The sequence below is a fragment of the Trichosurus vulpecula genome, chromosome 7 (genome assembly GCF_011100635.1).
Source record: "Trichosurus vulpecula isolate mTriVul1 chromosome 7, mTriVul1.pri, whole genome shotgun sequence".
Taxonomy (NCBI): Eukaryota; Metazoa; Chordata; class Mammalia; order Diprotodontia; family Phalangeridae; genus Trichosurus; species Trichosurus vulpecula.
The window spans coordinates 91,023,176-91,038,666 of NC_050579.1; the positions used below are offsets into that span (position 1 = coordinate 91,023,176).

Consider the following 15,491-nt stretch of genomic DNA (forward strand, 5'->3'; position numbering starts at 1 on the left):
GTTTACCGGTTCTCTCCAATGTATTTTACTGCTTAGATGGCAAAGTATGAATGAAAAGAAGTAATTTCAAATTAACTTATGTTTAAAAGTTTTCATTTAATGTTTTTATTGAATCCTTATTCTTATTTACTGGATGTATGCCAATCAGGTAAGAACACCTTTTTGCAAAGTGAGCAACTGGTTTAAGCTTTGCTTACAATGAAAACAACCAAAACAAACAAATAAATAAAACAAAACAAAAAACCCCAAACTCCTATCCCCCCTCCCAAAACAACCTTTCCAAAAGAGCATTGTGCAATGCGCTCTAAATTCAGAAACAATAACTACACTGTCCTTTGCTATTTCTAAGCAGTAAAATTTTTTGTTATAATTTCTTTACTTTAGATGACCTAGTCACATAAAAGTAGATTCTACATGAACTAATCATGTCTATCTTTCTTAACTGCTAGAACAAAGTGGGTGGCTAAGAGCTACACTCCTGCAGGTAAGCCCACATAAGCAAAGTTTTTTTTTTTTTTTTTTAATTAACAGATGCTGTGGGTGCCAGCAGAGAGGAGTTCTGGGTAGAAAAAGAGCATGCATGGGATTATGGGGCAAGATATTAATAAAAAGGAAAAACTTTAAAAGGGTTAAATGTTACAGGTTATTTTTAAAATGCTTCAAGAAATGTGCAATAGAAATAAGCCTCTTATGAACAGCTCTGTGGTGTGATTCTGAGCAGTGAGTTATTTTATACAATGATTTAGTAATGAATTGAAAATATACATACGATAAAAAAATTTTCTAAAATAAAAGGCACATTTGTGCACGTACACACAGATAACATACAGAGCATCTTGTCTTCACATATTTAGCAATAAATTTGTCTTAACAAGCTAATGACTTTTGAATCAGAGTGTTCAGTTATCATTAGTGACTTTCAGAATTTTGTAAATCAATACTAATGCTGAAAAAAATTTTTTTAAAGATCAAATTCCTATAAATCAACAGCATGCATGCAGCACCATGGTCATATACAATTCAAGAAAGAAAAGGGGGAAAAAAACACCAGGAAATATTATTCAGATTCTGTTTGGTAAAACAAAAGGGTTTGTTCAAAGAGTTTGTTCCACATTGACTGGTCGGCTGCTGTATTCTAGTCCTTCATCCAGCAAGTCAATGGGCTGAAATATCAGGCATGACTGGCATTTCAATCCACTCTATAAAAAAAAGGCATCAGTAATGTCTCTGAGCACATCACTTTTTGTTTACGTCTTGCAGTTTTTAATCAAGTGTAAATTAATACAATTTTTATTTTTGTTGAGAAGTGTCATTCAGGGGTCACTGACATAGCTTTTACTCAATTCTACATGGTACCAGAGCAATTAAAAGCAACATTTACTTTTCAGTGTTGGAAAGGATTTCATACAAAGAGAGAGAGAGAGAAATCTATGAATCTTTTAGAAGAACAGAATATCTGATAGTTATCAGATCATTCTTTAAAATATTTTAATATAAATTTAAGATATAATAAATTATAAAATACTTTCATTTTATAAATGGTTTACAGAACTATATAAAACATTTCCAAAGGAAACGATATGTAACATAACTCTAATTTTAGGGAAAAAATAGCAATTTTAAAATTAGTTTGTTTAAAATGCATATGATGTGATCAGTTTAAATAAAATATATATGGAGCAATTTTGAAAAATTATACAATAATTACCCAAAAAGTAGAACTCAAATAGGATAGAACTGAAAACTTAAGTCAATGTGCTTTCGAAACGGAACCTTTTAACGAATTCTTCATTTGACCTGTTAATTAATACTTTCAAAGTTACATGTTGGGAAAAAATGGAATATATATCTTTTATAAAGTGATCCAGAGCTAAGCTAATCAGTTCAGGAGAGAAACTTACCTAATACACCACTAGGTTCAATAGGATACTCAAGGATTGACGTAGCTGGTGCCAGTGTGTAAGGGTACTCGTAGGGTGTGTAAATTAAGCCAGCCTCAGGTCCTGGAGGAACTATTGCAGCAGTTGGATGAGGAGTTCCGTTTGGCATGACAGCGGTCTGTATTTGTCTGATCAAAGGCATTATGGTAGGGCCAGCTGGCGTAGGAGTACGCAGGGCAGCTGGTGGGAGAACAGGCGCAGGCCCAGTAATAATCCTTGGAGCCTGGGCTGTTGCTGCAAGAGAAAAGGCAAGGGCTGCTACAGTAAGCAAAGAAATTTAGAAGGAAGTATAGAGATAGCAGTACAAAATATGGAAAGAATGAGGGGGAATGGGAAAAAGAAAGGAAAAAAAGCAGGAAGGAAGAAAAATAAAAGGAAATCATTAGTACATGCGCTGATCACACAAAGTGCCAAAGCACACCAATCAAATGCACAAATAGCTTACCCTTTCCCAGTGAGATTAAGAATAAACATGCAAAAATAAAAAAGCCATCAAAAAGTAAGCTGGACTAACAGGTTATAGAGCACAAAAGCTTCTTTTAGTTCACATATTTTTAATTTACTTATGCTTTTAAAGACTGCATGAGACTAAGACGCATGCAGGAGGGCAAAAGGAAACACCACTACATATCTATAGTGTGAAAAATATCTTGTAATTAAGAGTTTACAGAAATACAGTTATGTGTAAGTATTTGTAAATATCAGTCTAGGATTCAACTTGGAGAAAGACTGGCTTTCTTCAGGTTGAAGTAAGCCAAGATCTCAGTAGACAGATAGAATTTCTATCAGCTGCATTAGTTCATTACTTCTTAAGAAGTAATCTAAAATATGTACTTACTGTATTTCTATTAATATTATTCTTTATCTTTCAGAGGTAAATTCAAGTGAATTTTTTTGTAAACCAGAATTACTTTCAGACAGTCGATAATTACATTTTACTCATCTAATAATTTTTTAGCTCATTTGCTTTGTCATATGAAACTATAAAACTCCTATTTGTGCATGTAGTTAGCCTACATACCATCACTATGAAATTCGATGATCAGTTTCAAATGAAAATTAAACATCCTTATAGCATGCTCAACTACATAAAAAGGAAAATGTGAATGAAAAGGTATCACACCACTCATCTCTGTGAGCTCTCACATGAAATATATAGCAAAAACAAAACAAAACAAAACAAAACTGGATGAAAAACATGCAAGCAAGATGACAGGAAAGAATTTAATATATAGTCTCATTTAGATGAACTTTATTATCTATTAAGTTGGAAATACATTATGTGTATGTATATGCATATATGTACATATGTATATTTGAGGTTATAAATTAATGTCAAATTGGTACTTATTTATGAAGTGGGAATTCAAGTTTAGAGTTTGAATTTACAAGGAACGCAATAAAAATATATTCTAAAACACCATAACTCAAGACATGTTGGCATGAATTTGTGAAAGGATTAAAAATGGTAGTGATGACTCTGCAGAAAGTAGTAGATTTACTACTATTCATATGTACTCCTGCTAAAAGGAGAAAGGTTTGTTGACAAAAACATCAGAAACAGCTATTATACTGGGGTGGTCTAATCCTTACGTGATTTAATGTTGGCATCTCTGTAGGTGCCATTCAGAATTGCAAGTTCCATTAGCTGCATCTTCTTAAGGCTGTCTTCTCCTTCTGCCTACATCGGTGAAAAATAGAAGAGCATTTATTAATTCAGCATAGAGCATTTAGTTCTTTAGAATAATTTGTGCACATGCTTTTGACAGATAAAAACTGATTGTCAATATAGATATGCTTTGTTCTACTGGGCCCCAAGGACTTAGAGCAAAAGGGCACTAACATAAGGGAAGTAGATCCTACACTACAGCAAGTTTCAATTTCTTAATGTTCTTTTTAAAGATATACTTTGATGAGATAAATGAAAACATTAAACTCACATTGTTTTACTCAGTATGTAAAAAGGCAAATATTACCAAGACACTCAGAAAAAGAGTTATCAATTCCAACCTATAGAATGAAATTAAAACAGTGTGATAAGCATTTTTGTCTTCATTTGCTTAATAAAAAGGCCAGCTGAATGCCTATAAAGACCAGAAATCAAAATTCACAAGTATTTACAGGGTTACAATTCAATTTGCTTATCAAAGCCTTCCAGTTTATCTAAAAGAGAAATACTAAATTTTGTTTCACTGAAACATTCCCCTCAATCATTTGTTAATTGCATCATCATCCCTGTCTTTCTTGTTGCTGCATTCCTCTTGCATCTGCCTTGCCACCACCTTAGTTCATTACTTCTTTTTCAAACTACTAAAATCGTGTTTGTAATCGATGTTCCAGCTGCAGTCCCTCTCCCTTCTAATCAATTTCCCATAGCACTACCAGAATAATTTTTCTAAAACAGAACTCTGAATCTCTCGATTCTCGCACCATTCTGCTTTTAAAACATCTGAAGAATTCATACTACCTTCCAAATAAAACCAGGTATTCAAAATCCTTCATGTCCTCAACCCTTACCTTTCCAGACTTTCTACCTATTCATACCCCACTATAGGCCAATCAAATTAGACTACCTGAGGTGCCCAAAACACATAATGTCCTCTTTGCTTATTATTCCTTGATCTCCTTAGCCACAAATCATAGGCTTATACATAGATTTGGACCTGGAAGGCACTTCAGATCGTGGAGTCCAAACTACTCACTTTACAGATGAGCACAAGAGGCCAGAGGAGACATGACCTGGCCAAGGTCACAAAACTTCTGTAGTGTTGTCATTCTTAACTTTTCTTGTACCACAAGGTATATTTAGTTCTCTTTTCCCCTTCCCCCGACCAGATTATTCTTAGGTCAGAGACTGTGTCAATAATCTTTAGGTTTCCTAAAATACCCGTTTTGCACATAGGGGGATGTTTATTGAATAATAATAACAAGTAGCATTCATTTATTTAGCACTTTAAGCTATGCAAACCATTAGGTACATTATGTCATGTGATATCACAACAACCCAGGGAGGGAAGTGCTATATCTCCATTTTTGTTGATGAGGAAACTAAAGAACAGAGGCCAAATAAATTGCCCAGGGTCGCAAATCTAGTTAAGTGGTTGAGGCAGGATTTGAACTTAAGTCCTTCCTGCCTCCAAATTTTACTTAATAATTCTTTAATTATAGACTTAATGACATGAAAGCTTAGGGAAAACCCTAATCAAGTAATGACAGATTATACTTTGTGAGCCTCTTAAATTTCAAGCCAACCTTCAAACTAATTATGTGCCATAATGCCTAATCCTGGGCAGCAAATGGTTCAGGGACCTAATTGAACAAATCAAAGTCACCAAGTAAGTAAAGTCAAGATGAATGTTTCTTCTCTCATCTGTTGTGAAGGCTGTTCTCTACTTTTCCTTAAAGAGGGGATGCAGTAAGGCACCAAGAAGAAATACTTGGGTGTATAATCTATACATTCTCAAATAGCAAGGACTTAGCATATATAGAGTATAACTTAAAGCAACATAATACAAAAACACATCTAAAAATATTATTTGTTCTTCTTAATTCACGTAATGGATTGAAGAGAACAAGAAGGAATATAAATACCAGAACCTGCTTTTGCATGAAAATAACTGGAAAATAAAATCTGGTGTTATGTCATAGTAAAAATATCTACCACTTGTAACTGGTAGGCTAGAAGAGGGGACAAAAAGTAAGAAAAGACTATGCCATAAAAAACATTCAGTGTGTTCTACCAACTAATTCTACCTATAGGGTCCATGATATCTAGGCCGATTTCCTATTTATCTGTTGGAATATTTTATTTGTTATTTAAAAAATCAGCTGGGTTTTTTTTCCTACAACAGTACTCTGTTGCCTATTCTCAAGAATTCATGGAACAATATCTTATCATACAATCTTTATTAGATAAAAAGTGCAACTTTCATTTAACTTGATAGTCATGCCTTAAACTTAACAATTTTTTAAAAACTGTGTTGTAGAAACAGTAAAAAACAACCCCCCCCCCCAGTACTTCAAAAAAATGCTTTAATAAGTTGGGTGAAATATGATGTTACTACCTTGAAGCTTTATGCTTCATTATAATGAAAGTACTGTAAAAATAAACTTCTGAATTTCTCAATCCACTAAATTCCCATGACTTCCCCATTCCACTTCAGTTTCTCACATATATGATCTTATGTTTTATCCTGGTATCAACTTTACTTCTTTGTTCTATGATCACAACTTTTTACCATTTCTATCTTTTCCTGTGTCTTGTGATGTCTAACCTTGATCTTTGTCCTCACAGTAACTGCCTCCATTCCTTCTGTCCTGTAGTTCTTTTCCAGGTCACAACTTCTGCACTCACTATACTCTTAATTCTTTCCAAACTCAACCTGACACCATCCTCTACCCTTTATCTTAATGTTAAACAAGCCATCCTAAATCCCAACCCTGGATTACTTATTTCTAACCAACTACCTTCTATCATGTGATGCTAAATGGACCAAGAATGACTCATGAAGTTGTGCTGAATGAGTTCACTATAAATTTATTTTTATCTTATCTCAACTGGATCCTCACTGTTTCAAAAGTTAAATATCTGATTTCTCCCTAAATCAGCAAATGTTAAAAGGCTGTTCCAAACTTCTTCTTAGGGGTCCTTGTCAAAGGTCTCCTTCCCCATCATCTTAACTAAAGACTTCACTTCATAATTCAATGAAAAAAAAATTGAGGCTATTTGCTGAAAGTGTCCGTCTCTGATTTTCCTCATCTTGTATCATTCAGCTGTCTTCTCCCACTATCTCCTTCTTCACTCAGATGAAGAGTTGGGCTATTCTTATCCAAGCCAATCCCTCTACCTGTAATATTAATTCTATCACCGACTTATCAAGCAGATTGCCTCCACTATAATCTTTTCTCTCTTCCTTTCTTTTGGCACCTTCCATGCTGTCTATATACTCCTATCTCCCCATTCTTTAAAAAAAAAAAAAAAACTCAAAAAACAAAACAACCCCCCCTACATAATTAGATCCTACCATTGCTGTTAGCTATTATCCTGTATCTCTCCTCCCCTTCATGAATCCTTTTCTTGACATAATAACAGCTAATATTTATGTAGCACTTATTATGTGCCAGGTGCTTTGCTAAGCACTTCACAATTATCATCTCATTTGATCCTCACAACGACTGGGAAGTAGGTGCGACTATTACCCCCATTTTACAGTTAAGGAAACTGAGCTAACAGCGGTTAAGCAACTTGTTGAGGGTCACCTGGCTAGTAACTGTCTGAGACTAGAGGTCTTCCTGACTCCAGAACCTAGACTCTTATCCACTGAACCACCTAGCTGCCCCACTGAAAGTCATCTATACTCAGTACCTTTGTTTATTCTCACCCTCTTCTAGCCCTCTGAAATCTGGCTTCAGATGAATGTCAATTCAGTTGAAACTCTCTCCAAAGATAGTACTGACCTTTTAATTGCCACATCTAATGGCATTTTCTCAAATTTGATTGTACTTGATCTCTTTGCAACATCTGATTCTGCTGATCACACCTTCTCCTGGATACTTCTTCCTCTTGTATGTTTTATAGCAACACTATTTTCTTCCATTCTCTGATACACTTTCACTGATTCTTCATTTAGTTTATTACCTACTAATCCTAGTTGGCCTCCAAAGCTCGATCTCTGGACCCTCCTCTCTCTCTAAATTATCTCACTTGCTCTCTTACTGGCTCCCATGAGGATAATTACTATCTCCATTCAGATGATTTTCATACAGAGACACAAACACAGACACACATACCTACTTTTGAGCTATAGTTACACATCATGATCTGCCTCGAAGATATCTAGAATTAGATGTCTCACTGATACCTCAAATTAACTCGTGTGTGTCTATGTCTTTAACTGAACTCATTATCTTATAACAATCCTCAATACTTCTCGCTTCTGAACTTTTTTATTATTGCTAATGGTACCATCATTCTGCTCAGGACTGCCACCTTGGTGTCATCCTTGACTCCTCAGTCTTACTCTTATCAATCGATTGCCAAATTTTGCTGTTCCTACCTTCAAAAACGTCTCTCATTTATGTCCCCTTTTCTCTACTCATAGCCAAAACCCTAGTTCAGGGTCCTTGCCCTGACTATCACAACAGCATTCAAACCAGTTGCCATGCCTCAAATTTCTCTCTACATCAAAACTCCACTTAGCTGGCAAAGTGATATTTCTAAAGCATAAATCTGACCATTTCACTTTCATTGCTCCAAGAGCTCCAGGGGATCTTTATTACCTACAGGATAAATACACCCCCATGTCCCATTTGAGACACAAGTCTCTTTATAACTTGGCCCCTTCTAGTCTTCTCACAATATATTCTCCCTCCAATTCAGCAATACTGGCTGGCTGGAAGCTCCTTGAACATGATACTCTATCTACTGTTTATTACTGCTAATAAAATGTTATATTTCATCATATATACACTAATAAAATTTTAGTCTGAAAGGTGAAAGACTTTAAGTGTTTAAAAGTAAGGATATGGTTACGAGATTCTTAAAAAAAATTTTTTTAAAGCAACAATAAGTTCCCTAAGGAATAGGTGTAAAAAATTTATAGAGTCTGTACAGAATCTTACTAAATATTATTAGAGACACTAAATATCAAGAGAAGCTAAGGTTTAGAAATTGCAGTTAAGTATATTTTTTAAAATGTTAATGTGAATTTAAGGCTATAAGTATCTCTGGCTTTGAAATGTGAATTTTTTTTAATTTTGCATTCTCCTGCCCCTTTTGTATGCTAACACACCTTCAAAATTAAATTTCTCTGAAACATAATACTTTTATTTCCCAAAAGATGGCAGCGTTTATTATACAAAATAATTACTTGTAGCCCTAAGAAGCTGTCTTTTTCCATGGTGTCCATGATCTGTAAGTATTATTTAACAATGTGTATCTCAATTTACACTTTATACTAAATTGTCACAGTTCTTTCAAATCTTGAAACAGAACATTTTTGAGCAATCTGACAAAGAGTATATATGTTTTTTTAAAAATCATATTATAGTCATATAGACTTTAGTCCTTTATTTTATTTGACCTGTCCTCTCTTCATCAGAATTGACAGTCAACGAAACAATGAATCCTGATGCATTCTAGCCCGGCTCTGGGTATTCCTGCAGGCACTTTGTTGATGTTGCATCAGAGATACCAAAGTAATCTCTGAAGAGACCCCACCTGTATCACACTGACAATAAAGCTCACTCATTCTAAGACCACTGAAAGAATATGAGAGGCTGAAATAATACACAAGGGATTTTCGTATCAGTTTTATCATAAGAAAATGATTTTCTGCTTAAGGAAACAACTTCAGAATTGTTATTGGCATAATCAGGATGCACAAGTAGATATAAAAAAAAAAGAATGCCCAATAGCTCATGTAAAATATCCATTGAGACGTTCACGCTCAAAAGGAAAAGGGATAAGAATGCTTTGCCAATATTTTCTAATCAAGTATAAACATTCAATAATAGGTCCAGTGACAACTTGCTTTTACATAGTTGATGTTCGCCAAAAAAAAAAAAAAGTTGCACTTAAATGGAAAAAACTTATGTTAATCTAATGTACTAACAGTAAGGTATCCCTGAATTCAGTGGCCATAACACAACAAATGAAAAGAAATCATTTTTCATATCTTAATTTCTTTTGGCTATGATTAAATGACTTCTAGGAAAATCCAATTTTATTCTATAACAATGTAATGTTCATAAAGACGGCCATAAAATAGACTCATCTCATACCTTTAATAAGCACTGAAATGAACCATGGAATACGGTACACTAATGATTAGTGTTAAAGGAGCTCTACAATTTCACTCTCACAATTTTGTTGTTGTTTAAGTCATTTTTCAGTCACTTCCAACTCTTTGTGACCCCTTTTGGGGTTTTCTTGGCAAAGACTCTGGAGTGGTTTGCCATTTCCTTCTCCAGCTCATTTTTAAGATGAAGAAGCTGAGGCAAACAGAGGTTAAGTGACTTGTCCAGTGTAAAACACTACCAGTAAGTGTCTGAGCCCTGAGCTGAACTCAGGAAGAGGGGTCTTCCTGACTCCAAGCCTGGTACTCTATCACTATGCCACCTCACTGCCCCTTGCTCTTATATTAAAATTTGTTTTGCTGAGCACACAGTGATTAGTGGTAAAGATGATTATATAAATGTACAGTTTAAACTGTACAACTAATGCAGTTTAAAAACACTTTAAGAGAAAGCAATCAAGTTTTCTACAAAAAAATTATGGGTTATATATTCCTCTAACAATTCATGAGATGTGGGTGGTAGAAGTACAGAGTAAAAACTGGTTGCAGATGATTAAACATAGTTATAAGGAATGAACTATTTATTTACTGAATATATGCAAGGACCAATAATCATAATACTATATGCTTATTCTGGAGTTGACTAAAGTCGAAATTAAAAAAATTCAATAAGAACTCTTTACATAGTCATTGTAAAGCATGAAACTGGTAGAACCACAAAACAAAATGAAAGTGGAAATGTTCAGTAAGTATTTTTAAAGTGATCTGTTTTCTCTATCAATGACAGCAGTGGTTAATAGGCCCAAATCTCACATGTATGTGTTGAATCAGGGAGTAGAAATGCCATTAAAAGAAAAAAAAAAAGATGAGAACAGGTTGACTAGAACAAGTATACCAAAAAAAAGAGGTCTATGCTAAAGGCAACACAATTTTGCAATGCGTGAGGATCAATCTTAAAGGAACACATGGGGCATTTAGAAATTCTGCCTAATAGGATGATCAGAATGAATAATGATAGTAGATAAATTAGAATAAATTTTAACATGCACGAATATGTACTCTAAAGAATGGGGAAAAAAGGAGAGACTTTTCACAGAGAAGATGACAAGATCTTTTAAACCTAGTTCACATGTACACTGCTTTTGGTTATGTGAAGTAGGCACAGGAAAGAATGGAGAAAAGTAACTTGGAAAATATGGTTTAGGAATAAATATTCAAAGAGTTCAAAGGCCTGTACATAATTCAAAATAAGCCTTCATTTGTATCACGTGAAGGCTTTCTTCAATAAATATTTATTATTTAGCAAGGGCCAGTGTTCAGTCTGAAGGAACAAAAGACAGAAACTAGACGGTATCTACCTTCAAGAAGCTTACACTGGGCAGGAGTAGGAACAAGATGTATACAAATAGAAAATAATTCCAGAAGGGAGGGGAGGACATGAATGCCTCCTTCTTTGGTGGATATGTGATGATATTTAAATTCATAATAATTTTCAGTTTAGAAACTTTTGTTATATGTTTCCCTTGAAAGTACGTCTCCTATAACAAACCATAGTATTCAGAGAAAAGAAGAGAAGGAACAGCTTTGAAAACTAAGGCTGAACTTATATACTGAAAAATAAAAGCAAGCTATACAAGATGGAGATATGCACTTTTAATATAGAATGTTCCTTTTCTATTCTACTATGCATATGAAAGTGCGCACTTTATTTAGTGTTTAAATTCAGAATTTAAAACAAACGAAGTCACACAAAATCGCATAACACATGTAAAGATAACTGGCGTTCAGATGTGAATGACTACCTAAGTTTTGAAAGTGTAAGATTAATTTGAGGACATGTAATTGAGATTATGAAAAACACAGAAATGGCCGAATTTGATTCTCCCTTCCTCCAAAAGATACTGCCAAAACCAGTATCAGACTTATCTTTCCCAAACACGTCTTTGATTACACATCTCCTCTTGTTCAAACATGACTCATGAATGCCCACGGGATAAATAATTGTTGGATTAAACTGAATTAATAAGCACCTACAATGTACAATGCCGTTTACAAGGCTATGCATTAGGCAAATGGGGAGACAAACATAAAAACAAATAATTTCTGTCTTCCAAGAGCTTACATTCCAGGGCAGCAGAGAAGACATGTACATAAGTAAATTTAAAAGTAAATAAATACAAATAATACAAAATGATTTAAAGAGGGAGAGAATATGAAGGGCCACAGTAATCAAGTGAGGCTCAGCACATGCATTGACATTGGAACTTGATCTGTGCTAAGGATTGCTCAAGGTGGCATGGAGGAAGAAAGTTCATTCTAGACAAGTGAGCCATTCTACAGGTGTATAGGTTAGGATATGTAATATACACAAAAAACATTAATGAATGAAAAACACTGAATCTTTTGCCATGTGGGAAGCACCAGCAACACAAACTGCAAAACAAGATCCTATTCTCAAGGGGCTCACATTCTAATATACAGGCTCTTATCAGTGCTGTAAGTCATATGGAAATGCCAAGGTCCTTATAGTGGAACAGCAAAGCAGATGGTAATCTTATTTAATATTTTTCCATTGAGAGATAAAACTAATTATCAATTATTGATGTTGAAACATTTGACAGTGACAAGGATTTTTGGGGTAAGAGCTCCTCAGTAGTTCTAGCTATTGATGAAGTAGAAGCAGTTGCCAGGTCATATCTCCACATAAACCCTCAAAGATAGCTGTGGGCACTGGGAAGAAAGCAGGTCTGACCATGTTGCAGATGGAGGTAGGGAACACTATTTCTGGGCTAGTGGATTCAGTAGGATTGGGGGGGTGGGGAGGGGAAGGATGCCTGTGCCTCCACTGGGGTTTACAAGGAGGTAGTGATCAAGGTGCTGACAACGACTTGACCTGACACGCACATTCTGTATCTCCAGTTTCATCCTCAGGATATGTTATTACTTCAGCGAGGATTGCTTGTGTGCTCAGTTGGTGGGATGGGCTGGCCCCTTCTAGGTGAATCAGAGGCTAGGTGAGTCAAAAGAAGGGTTGAGATTTGTGTGATGATGCGGAAGAGGAACGACAAACTTCAACAGCTTGGAAATCTACTTTCTCCCAAATCTTCCCAAAGCCGTCTTATCTACTCTTACTCCACAGCACAAACCATCTACACCAGTAAACCTACTTGTCTACATTGTCCTCCCAAAGTGCCTGTGTTCTTAATGAGGAGCCAATCAATTCCCTTATCTTAAAATACTCTCTAGGATTATTAGTGTTAAAAAGTGGTAAAAACGTCTGTATCTTTGATCCAATGCCAAGCCATATACCATAAGAAGGTCAAAGATACTAGAGCTCACTGTGGTACCAAAGTACTTGGGAGAGAAAAAGTTGACTGCCCACCATTTGTAGAATAGCTAAACAAATTTTGGGATATGAAAAATAAATATTATTGTGCTATGAAAAATTACCAGTATAAAGAATTCAGAGAAGCATGGGAAGGTTTCTATGAACTCAGATGTAAGTAGAACCTGTAAAACCACGTAGAAAATGCTTACGATGATGTAGTTTATGTAAATAAGATAAAATTAAATGTTGTGTGATTATAATTAACAGCTTGGTTCAGGAGAGAAACTGACAAAATGTACCCTGTCTTCCTTAATTGTAGAAGTGAACACGAGTTTGAAACACTGCATCAGAAATGTTTTCTATGTTGGTTTGTTCTACTGAATGACACTTTTCTCCCCTTTAAAATGTCATAAGGAACCTTTCACTGGCTAGGGGAAGAAGGACAATATATACTTGAAAAGGAATATGTCAGGGACTGTGCCAACTCAGAGAAAACTAATGGACATAAAGCCACAGGCAAGTTACATATCCTCCGTGAGGTCCCTTTTCCTCACTTACAAAAAGGTGCTACTTTAGTATCAGTCTCCCAGGGTTACTATGAAGCTTATATTAGAGTATATCAAATACTTTACAAACTTTAAGGTGCTACATAAATATGGATATTCCTTGTTGTAAAAACAAAAATGTTTTAAAAGCAACTCTCCACTCTTCTCACAGAATCTTTCCCTCTTTTGCATTCAACAAAATTCTTTTTAGCCATTTGTCATATACTGCTGTGTATCCTCTCTTATAATTTTCTATTTCATTCCTTTAATTTTTGTAGGTTGATGCTTTATTCATCAGACTGGACTAGGAGCTACTTAGAATGAAGATTGTCCCCTGGAGTCCTCTGCATTCTTCAAACAGCCTTACAACAGAGGCATTAAACTCATGGCCTGCATAAGCCCACAACACTTGAGAGTGGACCCAAATATTATTAAAATGTAAAAAAATGAAATCACAATAAAATATAGATAATATTAATATGCATTTTCCTAAGTTGATATGTGACCTACAGGGATTCTTACATACAGTTTCATTGCTATTTAAGTTTGACCAACACTTCCTTACAAGATTTCATACATAAAAGAGTCACTCGATATTCATGGATTCTCACTTTCTCACAAGGTGTGTCTCACAAGTAGAAAAAAATATCAAATGAGGAAATAGTAATGAAAATTAAAAGCCTATTAGTGATATACAGAATAACCTGAATCTAGTGTAGACTCCTTTTGAGTTTTGGATTAGAATATTTAATACAACTGACATTTTTCTAAAAAAGTAATTGTTATGTATGGCAATGGACATAGATTTAAACATTACAGAACACTGCAGAACAAGGTGTAGAACAGAAAAAATGATTAATAGAGGAGATTCAAGACTTCTCACTCTTGGAGGCTTAAGAAATAGAAGTTGGTCAAGGTCAATTAAATGAGTAATTTCAACTACATACATGCGCAGAGGACCACTAAATACACATATAAATATATCCTGCAAATTATCATTTTATAATAGTTACCAAGATAATGTAATCAAGGCCTAACATAACACTGAGAAGTCCTCTTATGCCATTGTTTGGAGGCAATCTCATTGGTCTTATGGCAAAACCTACCCTTAAAAGGATTTTTTCGGGGGGGAGGAGCCAAGATGGTGGCAGAAAAGCAGGGACTTGCTTAAGCTCCACCCCCCCAATACCTGTAAAAAATGGCTCTGAAAAAATTCTAGAGCTGCAGAACCCATGAAATTGCAGAGGGAAATAGATCTCCAGCCCAGGAGAACCTGGATGGTCGCTGGTAAGGGTCTCTCATACGGTGCTGAGAGTGGAGGGCAGCCCAGTGTGGGCCGCGCTGGGACAGATCAGACCCGGAGTTAGCCAGTCGGAAGAGGCCTTGGGGCCATGAAACAGTGATCTGTGGCAGTTACCAGACTTCTCAACCCACAAGTGCCAAAGAACAGGTTGGGGGAAACTGCGGGATCGAGTTCAAAGAGGTCCGGCTGCCAGCTCTGGGGCGTGGAGGAGGTTGTGCAGTGGTGGTGGTAGCAGAAGCAGGAAGCTCCTGAGACTGCCTCCAGAGCTCCAGTGTCAGTGGCTTCCTGAGTCCCTGGCTCACATGGTGGGAGGAATCTAGCAGCAGATTAGAGCAGGAGTGCAAGGAGTGCTTTGTGGACAGTTTCTCTGGCTGTGCCCTGCTTGGATCTGTATTTCGGTCCTGGTGGTGGTTCTTGGGGGAGGAGGAGCGCTGTGGTGACAGAGCCTGGGGTGATGGTGGAATAGAAGTAGCTCTGAAAACAGCAGTGCTTGGACCCTAAAGCTTGGGTCAAAGTACTCTCTTACTCTACAAGCAGTCATATCCTGACAAAAAGCTCAAAAAGTCAAGTAGTTGGCTG

At 35.8% G+C, this 15,491-nt stretch overlaps 1 protein-coding gene across 8 annotated transcripts in view; it reads right to left on the minus strand.

Moving 5' to 3' along the window:
- QKI (QKI, KH domain containing RNA binding) overlaps window positions 1-15,491 on the minus strand; it is a 194,682-nt gene that overhangs the window by 11,790 nt on the left and 167,401 nt on the right. For 2 of the 8 annotated variants that reach the window (XM_036766522.1, XM_036766524.1), the window contains exons 5-6: window positions 3,534-3,621; window positions 1,902-2,198 (exon numbers count right to left, since the gene is read on the minus strand). In XM_036766522.1, the coding sequence (XP_036622417.1) occupies window positions 1,902-2,198; window positions 3,534-3,621 (385 nt within the window). Of the gene's footprint in view, window positions 1-504; window positions 1,200-1,901; window positions 2,199-3,533; window positions 3,622-15,491 lie in introns of those variants that run through there. The other 6 variants (XM_036766517.1, XM_036766521.1, XM_036766516.1 and 3 more) reach the window with 4 other exon arrangements.